We start from the raw sequence: 13,988 nt of genomic DNA on the forward strand, positions 1-13,988 counted from the left end.
CAATCGATGCTTTCACAAGTTTCAACTTTTTTTTGGCTGAATGCTTTTCCCATAAGATTTATCTCTGTATCTAAGTAAAAATTTAACACCACCCCATTGTGGCCCTATCCTTCCCCTGGGGACCATGTTTTCAACAAACTAAGATATACACTCCCTGAGGATGCTTCTACACAAATTCGAGTATTTCTTGCATAAAAGTTTTTGGGAAGAAGCCTTTGGTTCAGGTGAGCTGTAAATGTTTTATAAATGTGTTTAACCCTTGAATCACAAGCTTATTAATAAGCTTGTCATCATTATCATTGATAACATGCATTTACAAAACGCTTACCACCAGTACTAGGACCAAGATGAGGACTCATCCCAACTCCAAAATAATAAAGTACCAGTAAATATGATTTCAAATATCTTTACCTCCCAAACACTTTTGAATTCAAAATTTATGAATTTTGGGCAAACAAGATACTGCATCTGTGAGCCAATGCTCACTAGTAATACTCTCGTTCTGATGTGAATTAATAAATACAAAATAAACAAAGTCAACATATAGCAGACTGTTAACTTTTGATTGGTACAAAAATACATCAAAAAGCGGGCCTAAACAAAGAGTGTGTTAAAATTTCAAACATCTGCGATGAATAGTTGCTGAAAAATCTTTGAAGAAAATACAACTGAAAATTTAGGCTTAAAAAATACAAAGTCATTATTTAACAAGAAGTTGACATCCAAATAATATAGAAATAGACCCCACCTTATGACATGCCTAAACAAAGAGTGTGTTAACATTTCAACCATCTGCTATGAATAGTTGCCGAGAAATCTTTGACAAAAAATGTTTTAAACTTTAGGCAAAAATAAACAAAGTTGTCATTTACCAGGAAATTTACGTCCGATTGGTATAAAAATAGATTCTACCATATGACATGCCTAATCAGAGTGTGTTAAAATCTAAAGCACCTGTGCTGAATAGTGTCTGAGAAATTTTTGACAAAAATTTGTTTGAAAATGTATGCTAAAAATAAGTTGTCGCTTTGAAGACAAGAAGTTGACATCCGATTGGTACAAAATAGCCCCAACATATGGCTTGCTTAAGTCTCTTAAAATTTCAAGAACCTGGGATGAATATTTGCTTAGGAATATGTGACAGAAATTTTGTTACATATGGATGGACGGACAAACACAAGGGTAAACAAGAGGCCCATGGGCCACATTGCTCACCGGAGCAACAATAGCCATTATAAAATCACTGAGTCATATACAAAAAATATGGACAATGTAGTCTAACAGATCCTGTATTAAAATTTTTTTCTCATGGATATTCTGTTTATCATTGATCCCTTTTAGTCACAGTTTAGTCATTTCACAAATTAAACATTACATTTCTCAAGAAGATCTAAATCGAATTAGGTATAAACCTCCACAAACTTTTGAAGACAAAAATTTGTCCAGGGGTCAGTCTGAACAATTTTAAAGAATTAACAATATTTCAAAAAGCTTGCATGTAAGTAGAACCATACATTTAATATAACATTTGTTTTGGTGAATTAAATTTTTTATATGAGGATGCTTCCACACAAGTATCAGTTTTTTTTTGGCCAAATGGTTTTTTAGTTGAAGTTTTTTTAAAGATTAACTCTATATATTTCTTTGTAAAACTTTGACCCCCAAATGGCCCCACCTTTCCCCCAGGGACCATGATTTGAACAAACTTGAATCTACACTATCTGAGGATGCTTCCACACAAGTTTCAGCTTTTCTGGCCTAATGGTATTTGACTAGAAGATTTTTAATGATTAACCCTAAATACTCCTATGTAAAACTTTAACCCCCATTGTGCCCCCAGGGACAATGATTAGAACAAACTTGAATCTACACTATCTGCGGATGCTTCCACACAAGAAGATTTTTGAAAAATATCATCAAATTTTCAATAAATCCTGATTATTTCCCCTTTATATGGGGCGTGGCCCTTTATTTTAAGAAACTTGAATCCCCTTTACCCATTGATGTTCTGTGCCAAGTTTGGTTGAAATTGGCCAGTGGTTCAGGAGAAGAAGTCGAAAATGTAAAAAGATTACAGACAAACAGAGGGACGGAGGACAAAAAAGTGATCAGAAAAGCTCACTAAAGTAAATCCCCCTCTCCAAAGGAGAGAGGATATAAAAATGTTTCATTTTTCAAATTTGTACAGTTTAATAATGATAACTCAAAATCAAATCAATCTAAAATTATTTATTAACAATATTTTTCACTGTACAAATAATGTACATAAAACATGTACCAAATATTCAATTCAAGAATTAAGACGTTGCGATAGATGTTCCTGTGTTGTCAACAAATATCGGAATACTTTTTCTGTGTAGAAAGTTTTAACATACATGGAATTTCTGAAGAGGTCCCTTTATAAAGCTGTCAGTGCACTGTGAACATTGTTACATGGTTAACATGATATTAAAGTACAAATAGAAATATTATACATGTAAGTATAAAAAAACCCTAAGATGAACAATCAAACTCATAAATTATAATGATTTTAAGTATTTACAAAATTGCAAAAACAGTGATATCACTCACATAAAACACATTGGTCTCTTGAGGAATTCAAGTTTTAGCTGGAATTTGAGACTAGTAGGTTTTCATTTACTCCTGCAGATGTTTAAACATTTATCCCAGTTTCAATAAGGCAAGATGCACATTTTGTCCACAACATAATTATCATCTTTTGCTAAGAAAAGATTTCTGAGTTTATGTGTACTCATCTTACACATTTGTCTTCATCATTGCCAAATCAGAGAACGTCACTAAGTGCGTGTGCACTGATCTTTTTTGCTTAGGCTGACAAAATGAAACATCTCTATGAGTTTCAGAATATGTTCACTGGCCACTTGTCCATCCTTTTTTCTTTACTTTCCTTTTAAAACATCGTTAAGGATTTTATTGCGACAATCATCTGCTTTAAATCATGTAGATCAATGCCGTGGAATTCTGCATATGTCTTCGTCATTCCCAATGATTAAATAAAACATCGCTATGAATTTCAATGTATGTGCAATGGGTCAACACTTGGGTCTTCTTCATATCGCTTCTTCTTCTTCTTTTCCCCTGGACCCCCATCTGATGCGTCACTGGTGGGCGTGTCCGTCCGAGTTTCAAGTTCATCCAACACATCATAATAGCATGGTAAAAACTTCTGCACCAGTCTTTCAAACTCTTCATCCAACATTTTACCTTGTACATATATTGGAGTGCCAACCTATAATTCAATATAAAATCAATATTTAAATCTTGTTCATTCAAATCTAAAAGCAAACTTAAAGAAATATGTGTTGTATGTATCGTAATAGTATTATGTCATAATCAGCAATAGTTGCAAGAAGACTGAAGTTGCATAAAACTTGGTTATAGAATCGTTTTAAAACCCTTTATTTTGAAGCTGCTCAACAACAAATTTACCATTCAAACAATCTTGATACTGGCAGTCTGTGAATAACAAGTTTGTTTATATGTAAATTTCTATTGGCAGTTGCATACAAATCCCTTTTTTTCACAATGACACTAAGACTCCACACAATTGCATTCCAACACACCAATTTAATGGCAATCCTGCTTTTCCTATATATGTCAGAACATTGACTTCTATAATATAATTTGCTTTTACAGCAAGGGATTAAAATACATGTAGTAGTGCATTTTGGAAATTGTCTTTTTATTTTGCAAATACATTTGTACATAATCTTTGATGAATGTACATGTACTCTTATGTAAATTATACAATATCTTTCTTTCCCCAAGAACAAACAATTTCAAGGGAAATGTCAATATTTATGGTAGGGGTTCAATGTTTTCTTTTTTTATTTTGCAGGTACAAGTACTTCCTTTTTATTTTGCATGTACTTATTCATTAATCAATGATATATGTACTCTTATAGAATCCCTTTCTAACCCCCCCAAAAAAACAATCACATGGGAGATTTATATGATAAATCGTTATTTATGGTAGAGGTAGACTGTTTACAATAAATCTCCAAAGACCTTTAGCTTTGCCCCTCTTTTGAAAGCCTTTAAAATATACAAGCACACTTAGGTACATTTTTCTCCTTAATCTGGTCAATGTATTTTGTCAAAATCTATCTATATGTGAATTGTGGAAGAAGAAATAATGTACCTCACTGCACTCATAAAAAACATCTAAAAAATGCAAAGGTTCTTATGTTACTCATCTGTGCCATGCGAGTCACTTGACATAGATTTTGGTAAGTGTGTTCAACATGACTTTGAGTTCAAAATATCTGTTTTATCCTTATAACCCTATCCCCAAGCTTTGTTTTGTTGTTTATAAATTGGAGTTGTGGGGGGGGGGGGGGGGGGGGGAGACGACAACTATGACATTATTTACACGCATTCAATTGCACATCGCATACTATTACAAGGAAAATTCTAAATATTCAAACTCAAAAAAGAGCGTGGTAATGTATCCTAATTTTTTGGCATTAACAGGTTCAAATGCAAATAGATAAGGAATAATTGATCAAGGAAAATTATTTAAAACTGAGAAACGTCTAGTGTGTCCTAAGTACATACCGAGTTATAGGTGAAACAGTTCTTGAAGACCAGTTTACAGTCGGCCAGGAACTCCTCCACAGTGTTGTAATGGTTGAAGTTCTGCCGCTGTAGTTTGGATCGGATCTTGGAGAAATCTATAGGTCTGGTGATTATTTTGTAATAGTTTGGGACCTACAAAGAGAGTCATGGACTTCAGACATCTAAAGCAATTCAGAAGTCAGACAGCTAGTATACCGATAATCATTGTTATTGAATCTCCTATATTTTTGCTATATGACGGAATACAAAGATACTGTATATCATGTAATTTCCAAAATGATGTAATTTCTGCTTTTTTCGCAATCTCTGTCAAATCACACAATACTGAATACACAGAAATTATAACTTGTAATATTTTCTATAAGAAACTTTTAAAATCGCAAAAATATACGGATGCAAATTAAAAATGCTATATATTTTCAAAAATTTTGTGACACGCGAAAAACCCTCGGACATATGGTAAATGGAGGCCCTACATACCAGTTTACTGACGGGTTCGTGGAACACGGCACTCTCCTTGTTGGTAAACAACTCCAGTAAAATTCTCTCACAAGCCTGAAAAGCACAAATAATCATTACAAGTCTTTAACATGATTATATCATGAAATGTCACACCTACAATGTCTGTTTCAGTTGAAGGCAGATTTATGAAAATTATAAATAAACATGAATAACTACATGTTTAATGAGTGATATTTTTCTCGTTGTTTGAAACAATAAGAAAAGAGTCATTTGAAAATATTTTGCATTAACAAAAGTGATATTTTTTTGGGAACTTCTCTGACATTACAAGGACAAAACTGATTAGAAAAAGATGGATAACTCATGCTAGACTTAATTCCTGAAAATCAAATCAGTGTGGCCTATATTTCTTAGGTCACATTTTTTTCTTTCAATCAGAATTCTCAAAGCTGTATTCATCCAAACTGTAATTGCCCAAATTACTATCTAAAACTCATTATCATCATTGGAGAGTATTGTTCTGAGATTGCCTCCAATACTCGACCAACACAATCAATAAATAGCCAAGAACGTCCCTCATACCTTGAGTTCTTTTTCTGTGAGCCCAGAGGGAGCCTTGCGTTTCCCCGGCCCCATTGTTAGATCCTTCTTCTCTATTTCTGCCAGCACCATGTCGTCTGTATTGGTGCACATTGTGCACTGCCACTCATCACTATGCAAAGAAAACAAAAATAACTGAAAAATCCAGTCACTAATAATTGAAGATTGTACAAGCAACCGGGTATGTTTCAAAGGAATTCAATTCTGAATCTGACACACATAATATATTTTTTTCACTACTCTTAATTAAGATGAATTTAACATTCCACATCCCTTTTGAAGGAATAATATTCCACTTAATTAGAAAACGACTTGCTTAAGATATCAGCCTAATACAAAGAATTAGACTAATTCATATCATAAAATGATTCTTAAATCATAAATTTAAAAATGTGTACTTTTAAAAAATATCAAATACGATATTAGTTTTCATCAAATATTGATTTAAAGGAAGGTTACGTATGTAGCATCGCAACATGGTGATGCAATTATCTCCCTTTGTGACTAGCACCATACCTGGGGAACTCCTTAAGCTCTGGTATGTGACACTTGAGGTGATAGACTTTGGGACACTTGTCACAGCATAGGAGATCCCCGCCATTCTGACAGACCGCACAGTAATCCTCGTTAGGGTCATCATCCTTATTCTCCGGCATCTGTTTCCCGTGCGAGACGCTCAGATGACTGGTGTGCACTAAAGGCGGGGGAGGAGGGGGTGTGGCCTGTGAGCGTTGAGGGGGTGGGGTTCTTGATGGCGGAGGGGTGGATCTTCGCAGTGGAGGGGTGGTTCTTGGTAGTGGTGGTGTCCGACTTTTTTCAGACATGGAAGTCTAAAAATAAAAATAATAGAGTCCTTTATTTGTGTCAATTTAACAGCATGATCAAAATCTAACACACCCTATTCTAATAAAGAATAATATATTAACACAAAAATAATACAGTAAAGAAGCATCAATACACTGAAAATTAAAGTCATAAAATACTTACAGACTCATTGGAGGCAAATTGGCAGGACGGAAGCTGTTTATCCTCTCCCTTTACATGGGACCTGCAACATAAGAAAATAAGAAATCTTTAATCAGTGACAACATATTTTTAAAGACAACAGGAGATTCTGGTCAATTTTTCAATCTGATGGAGCTTAAAGTTCCAATTTCCCAACATTTTTCAACTGGTTATAATTTTGGCATGAAGTCCTATACAAAAATTAAATACATTGGTTTAACCTGAGATGGATTTTCTTGTAATCCAGTCACTTTTAATTTTGATATTTATTTCACCATTAACATATTTTATGAAATATAGAAAGGCTTATTTGATAGCACAATATGACACAATCTGTTGCATATGTATTTAGTAATAAACATATTTTCCAATATATATATTATATAAGCTCTTTCAGTTTTAATTTGCTTAAATGAGTTTAGATATTATATGCAGTGGCTGTGAATCTTTTCATGAGAAATACATGTACAAGTTTCAAATATTTAACTCTTCTCAATGTAATAGTCATTTCAACAATACAGCAATGACAGATACATTTTACTGGAACTCAAATTATAGGTGTGATGTGTCATTCTACATACCCTGCTACAGCAGACACCGGTGTTTCATGTCGCGTCTGATTGCTGGATCTCTCATCAAATCCTGCCCCTGCTGGGCTCGGTACCTTGCTATGGTGTGAAGCAGCCTGGGGACCTATAGCATAAAAATGTACAAGTAGAGGTTACATTCATCCCAACTGTTAACAAACACCTACGAGTACTTCAACCTGAACCCAGCAGAAATCTACATATTCTGTAGTACAAATGTACTTAAATACATTCTAAGTAAATCAAATACTTAATTGTTAATACTTTACTTGGGGCACATTTTAAATCATTTCTAAACATTTAGTGATTACATCTACTGACAGAGCAAGGAATGATGAATAAATGCAAACAAAATATCTGTGAGGTAATGCTCACAAGTGATACCCCTGTTATAATGTGAATAAATGAAACGAGCAAAGTGAACATTTAACCAGAATTTGACATTGAATTTGTTAAAAAATGAATCCCACTGTATGGCAAGCCTAAACAAAAAATGTGTTACAATTTCAACCATCTGCAATGAATGGTTGCTGAAAAATTTTTGATGAAAATTTGTTCGAAAATTCAAAAAGGCTAAAAATAAACAAAGTTTTCAGGAAGTTGACATCTGATTGGTACAAAATGAATCCCACCAAATGACATACCTAAACATGGGAGTGTGTTAAAATTTTAAGCATCTGCAATTAATAATTGCTGAGAAAAATGCAACAGAAATTTGTTCAGGACAGACACACAAGGATAAAGCAGGATACCCTCACCCCCTTTGGAGTGGAGGTATAAAAGCAATTTCTTTTGAATTCTAAGAAAGACTTTGTATATGTCAATAAAAGATAAAATATACATATCTTATATATTTCCTTTCACTTTCAGTACAACACACTAAAACCTCCACAAATACATGTACATGTACTACATTAGTATTCATGCTAGACTGATTTGTCATTTTGATACTATGTGCAAGAAATATGTGATATCTGATGCAATACACAACATTATATTGATATATAAAAACTGGCCAAAAATAATTACTGCATCAATTTTTTCAATCTTAAGGTTTGTTTTCAACTAAATTCCAACATATTTATATTAAACTTGCTTTCCATTATAATGCATTTAATGTCATATCTTTTTTTCATTATCAAATATAGCATTAATTATTCAACCATGCACAGAACTGTTGCTCGATAAGCTTCACATGTGACACAGCTCCCAACAATTACCTGGTGAGCCCTGGTCAATGTGAGAAACGAAGGTTGGTTGATGAAAACGGCTACCCATGTCAACAAAATTCCAAGATTTACCCGATGTTTGGCCTTGCTGTGATCTCCCTGCAATGATTCTGTCTGCTGCAGAACTTGGACTGATAGAAGACCTGGCCTGATCCCCAGCGGAGACATGTGGGGGTGCCATTCCACCGACTTGACTCGCTGACCCAGAGTGCATGCCACTGTGGGAACTTATGGGCAACTGCATCCCACCTCGTTGATCTGGCCATGTTGGTTTGGAGGTAGGTAATTTTTGTTGTGGCTGCATCATGTTGGCTGCAGGTGAGTTATGCGGATATCGAGTTGATGGCATGGTTCTCTGTGAAGGGGTGCCATTCACAAGATTGGTTAGATTGCGCACAGACTGGTCAAAATTCAATTGGTTCGGAGGGACCTGTGGCTGGTAATTTGAGGCCCCTGAAACCTGGTCTGGTCCTGGCTGACGATTCAACATGGTGAAAAATTTCTGAGTCAGATTTCTCTGCTCGACCTCTGAGAGGTGGCCAAAGTTTTGTTGGATGCGAGGTGGAATGGTATTCCGACTAGTGTAGTAGCCACTCGCACTGGTCGTGCGGTTCTGCATGGCAGGCTGTGGGTAGACATTGGGCTGACTGGGTCTGGGTTGGACTTGTTGAGGACTAGAGGTCGGTCTTTGCCCTGGGGGTGCAGGAAACTTGTTATTGTCTATCACCAATGTCCCGGCTTTGTTGATGTTTTTCAAAATGAAATCTTTTTCATGCTCATAGGATATTGAATAATTGAGAATGCTTGGGTGGAAAGGAATTCCATTGTTAGCAAGCACTCGTAATGTTTTCATCATCACACCTTTGGCATAGAGAATAGATGTATCGTCACCAACAGTCAATGCATTTTCTACAAATTCAATGGTGTGCTTCATCTTGTCCAAAGCTTCCTTCACCAAGCGCTGTTTGTCAGATATAACATTGGTTTTTGTACTGACATACTTTTCGAGATACTGAATGAGATTGTCCGTGTGTTTGTTTACCTCTTTGGTGATGATTTCTGCCACATCTCTCATATTCTGACAAACATCATTGAGTTTAGATTTAAGTTCAGTGTTCTTTGATGTTAAGATTTTGTCAGCTTGCTGGTAATTTACTAACTTTTGTTTCAATTTAACAACTGCATTTTGAATGTTTTCCCTCTGTTGCCTGATTGCTTCTGATAGAAACTGATACTTATGGTCTTTATGTTCCTCTAATTGACAGTCCCTACATGTTAATTTATCACAGGTTTCACAAAACAATTTAAGCTGTTCATTTTTGTGCACAGTACAAAACATGATTTTCTGAGGCGTGGAATTGGTATCATCCTCAATCTTTTTGGCTTCCTCTTTTGATTGAATCATGTGGTCTTTTGTAATGCGAACACGTCGGTGTGCTATCACACACTGGTCACATAACCATTCTTTACACTCAACACAAAAAGATGTGGCTTCCTCATTTTCATCACACCCTGTACAGACATGCCTGTCCTCTTCTTTCTCTTCTTCATCGTCAATTAAATGTACAATGGGTGCACTTTGAACGAACAAGTTGTCCAACACCTTGGACTTTTCAACCGTAGCGTTACATGCTGGACACAATATTGTACAGTTCTCAGCTACTACAAAGCAAATAAAAAAAATCATCAAAAATTAGAAAAATACAGTGCACTATATCGCATTTCTATACGGACTTTACGAGTTACCCCCCTTCGTACATAACGCTTCTACCACTACTGCATCGGTTCAAAAGTCATGGACGGATTTATTTCATAACGATCTTAAATTAAATACCTGTGGCCTCGCCTTTTTCATCCGGTGCTGTGTCGACGTTTTCTCCATTTGGCCGTTTCTGTTGAATTTGCACTTGAAACAGCGAATTCAAGCAATTCTCACATAAAGTATGTAAACACGACAACAATTTCGGATTTTTGTCTTTTAATTCCGAAGCACATAAAACACACACTTCGAGATTACCATTTTCAGCTATTGGTAGGCTTGCTTCAGCCATTTAAATTTCTGAATCAATCCTGTATCATTCATAAAAAGCACTAGTTTCGCTGCAGAACAGTTGTTTCACTATCTCCGAACCTACCGCCATGAGTAGAGCCTCACTCTGAACGACAGGAAGTAGCAGTCTACAACGCTGAGGCGGGATCAATGAGGCGGATCTTGGCGGATCATTTGATTGACACGTGTCATAAATAATTTTTGATAACTCACGCCCTACCTTGGCATATGTTACCATCAACAACCTCATACAATCATGATTTCATTCATTAAAGTAAATACTTTGTGTCATGTATCAAGTGACTCATCGAATCACTTGCTATCCGATCGTTTGCGTCATGATTGTGTCAGGATATAGCGTCACATTGAATCATTTGTTGAATCACGCGCAGGTAAAAAGAGGAAAATGGGTGGGTTAAGTGGAGTTCCCTGAAAATTTAATGAGCTCATGAAAATGATTCCTTCATGAATTATTGTTAACTCAACTCAATATGAGTAAATAAATCCACTGATGAGAATCTTTGTATTTTTTTTTAAAACTTTACTACCACATAGCTTAAAAAAGACCAATGACCTAACGTTACATGTACTTTTTGAGACATTGGCCTTGGAATAGACCAATCCACACCTTACAAAAGTTTCCCTTGGCCGCCATCTTTGGGGGAAAACCCTTTGGTTTCTCACAGTAGCCTTTGTAGTTTATAGGTTTGTAACTTTGTCATTTTACAATAAAAATTCCGTTTCCGTTGTGTATTTTGATTGCCCCAGGATGGGACAACCCACACAATAAAGGAATAAATTAAATTCAAAGCGATTTTATCACAGGATGGCCATATATTTGGTAGCATAAAGAAGGGAAAAGTTTGGTTTTTCCCTTTTGACCTTTGGGTTGACCCTGCAAAGGGAAACAACTTTTGCAAAATGTGGATTGGACTTATTTTTGATATGTCTAATAAATCCCTTTATATATTTTCACAAATATGATTGTGATTGTGAATTAAAGAGATTTTTCTAAATACAGTAAAAAATTACATCTGTCAAATTTTGAACAACCCACTTTGGAATCAATATATAGTTACCAAGCAAAAAAGAAAAAAAAAACAATCGGATTTAAAAAAAAAAAAAAAACCCCAACATTTACTGTTATAACATGAATTACTTATAATGACCTTATTCTGCTGGCATTAAATTTATATGAGGTAAAATTTTAAAATACTGTGGATTGATAATTTTGAACATTTTTCAATTATTTTTTTTTTGCATTGCATGACATACTTGTAGAATTACTGTTCATAATTTCGATATCACCAATAGAAAATTTTTAAATTATATTTATTTAAAAATGAAAAACTGTAATTTGTTATCAATGGCTGTCAAAAATTATTTTATTGCCAAAGAAAAATAACAAAAAGAAAAGAAAACATAGTCCGAATTTCCTCTGATTTTCTTCACGTCTATTTTTCTTCCAGTTTAATTCCTTTAAATGATAGCAATATCTTATTTTACTTCAATATAAATTCATTATTTTAATAATAAGTGTATATTGTACGTGCCATTTAGAAAAAAAATTTCTCATGCTTTTGAATCTTTAATTGGAATTTGACAAATAAAACTATGATTTGAGTTAACAGCACTACTGATTTGGCTTGATATAAATTTTAGTGAAATTTGATCCTTTATAGCCTGAAAGTAGCAATTTTATTTACTTGTAGTGGCTCCATGGTAACAGCCAACCTGATTTTTTTTATAGATATTAGCAGCGGTTTTTTTTTTCATTTTGCAATATCATAATTCGTAAATTGCTTTCCGGGCTTTGACTATTATACACAGTGGCTTTATGGGGTCTACAGTCCAACTGGCTGAAAATAAGTTTAACACATAAAGGGACCTAATAAAGTTCGAAAAAGCAACATACAAGCAGCCAAATCAATTGATATAAAAAAGGATATTCTCATGAACAAGTATAATAATTTATACATATTTTGTCATTAAGTTATATCTTGTTACATTTTGTACTTTTTAACTTGACCGAATTAAAAAAATATATAAAACGTAGTTGTGAAAATCCACCTGTAAAGTAGAATCATAACAAGGGACCTCAAATATTGGAAATAAATTCGAATGGTGTACTAACCGATCTAAAATTAAAATAGATGCTCTATTCTTTGCGCAAGCATTTATCTCAAAAGTCATTGGATGAATACAAGGCGCAAAAATTCAAAACGCCATGACGCATGATGTTTACTTCCTCCGCATGTTTAATACTGTAAGCATTTTATTTTTGGGGTAGTCTAATTAAAGATACATCATTTAGATTTAAATAAAACTTTAGTATCATATTGGTTACTCTTAACTACAATGTACATGTATTAAATATAAAGTATGCTTACAATATCTAGGTATTTAAGATTATTGAAATATCTTGCTAAAAGTGGTGGAAGCAGAAACTTGGGACAGTATAATTGGTCTAAAAAGGCACGTGACCTGGCGAACAAACCGTCATATCTCCCGGAGAATAAATATCACATTATACCTTATCGGACACAGCAAATTTTTTTAATTTCAATTTAATAAAAAAACAAAAAACAAAACCGAATATCAAGGAAAATCAAACATTCACGAGATATTTGCTTTTTAAAGGTTGAAAAAAAATAGAGCCTGTCGTATTTTGTATAATCTTATGTTCTTTAGGTATAATAAAAAATATTGCATGTATGTGTAATAGCAATGATATGACCTTGAATTGTTAGTATTACAAATCGGTCATTATGATACTTATGTATACCTTGATACAGCGCAATTAATTGTGGTTATACCTTGATACTGCGCAATTAATTGTGGTTATGATGACTAACAGAATGAACTTTGTGACTTTTGTAGCACTGCGCAGTATTCCTAAATGATGTTATGCAACCAAGTGTAGAATGCGGGCACAATAATATCCAAATTGAGAATTTATAAACAAGTTGTCATATTTGGCGATCCTTTGTCTGCATCGATAGCTCTGGAACTCTACACTGAATCATGTATTGCATGTTTTATATAACCTTTGTAACCCTGAAACCCATGTACTTATGTAAACTTCTATATATATGACCTTTAATATTGTACGTAATCGATGCTTCCTACTCAGGCGGGAGACTCAAAACCTGCATCCCTATACTCCTAGTCCTAAATAAGGTTGTGTATTCAGCTACGGAATTTGAGCACATTAAAATCCAAATTGTTAATATCATATAAACAAGTTATCAACAAATGGTCATATTTGGCGATCCTGTGTCTGCAACGATATAGCCTTGATACTGCAATCCAGTCATGTAATGCTTGTTCTATCTGTTTAACCTTTGTAACCTTTAAAGGGACTTAAACATGATTTGAGATCAATTTTTTTATGCATAAAATGGTTTACTTGTGAATTTTGAATCATTGACCAAAATTTGAATGTTTAATGTCAAG

At 34.3% G+C, this 13,988-nt stretch overlaps 1 protein-coding gene across 2 annotated transcripts; it reads right to left on the reverse strand.

Moving 5' to 3' along the window:
* Positions 1-2,214: 2,214 nt before the first annotated feature.
* On the reverse strand, positions 2,215-10,797 carry LOC128189265 (E3 ubiquitin-protein ligase TRIM33-like). Of its 2 annotated transcripts, none has more exons than XM_052860820.1 (9): positions 10,317-10,797; positions 8,474-10,144; positions 7,248-7,359; positions 6,649-6,709; positions 6,178-6,491; positions 5,644-5,773; positions 5,080-5,154; positions 4,579-4,731; positions 2,215-3,250 (listed from the first exon to the last, which is right to left on the reverse strand). In XM_052860820.1, exons 1-9 carry the CDS (start codon positions 10,531-10,533, stop codon positions 3,035-3,037), a joined length of 2,949 nt encoding a protein of 982 aa, XP_052716780.1. In that variant the 5' UTR covers positions 10,534-10,797; the 3' UTR covers positions 2,215-3,034. The 2 variants fall into 2 exon arrangements, with proteins under 2 accessions (XP_052716780.1, XP_052716788.1); XM_052860828.1 differs by having other exon boundaries at positions 8,555-10,144; positions 10,317-10,796.
* Positions 10,798-13,988: the final 3,191 nt, after the last annotated feature.

Source organism: Crassostrea angulata, chromosome 1 (genome assembly GCF_025612915.1).
Source record: "Crassostrea angulata isolate pt1a10 chromosome 1, ASM2561291v2, whole genome shotgun sequence".
NCBI lineage: Eukaryota > Metazoa > Mollusca > Bivalvia > Ostreida > Ostreidae > Magallana > Magallana angulata.

Coding starts and splice junctions, on each gene's coding strand:
- LOC128189265 (XM_052860820.1), bottom strand. CDS start 10,533: ATGGCTGAAGCAAGCCTACCAATAGCTGAAAATGGTAATCTCGAAGTG. Junction 6,710..7,247: donor CCGGTGTCTGCTGTAGCAGG/GTATGTAGAATG, acceptor CTTATGTTGCAG/GTCCCATGTAAAGGGAGAGG. Junction 4,732..5,079: donor ACGAACCCGTCAGTAAACTG/GTATGTAGGGCC, acceptor CTCTCTTTGTAG/GTCCCAAACTATTACAAAAT.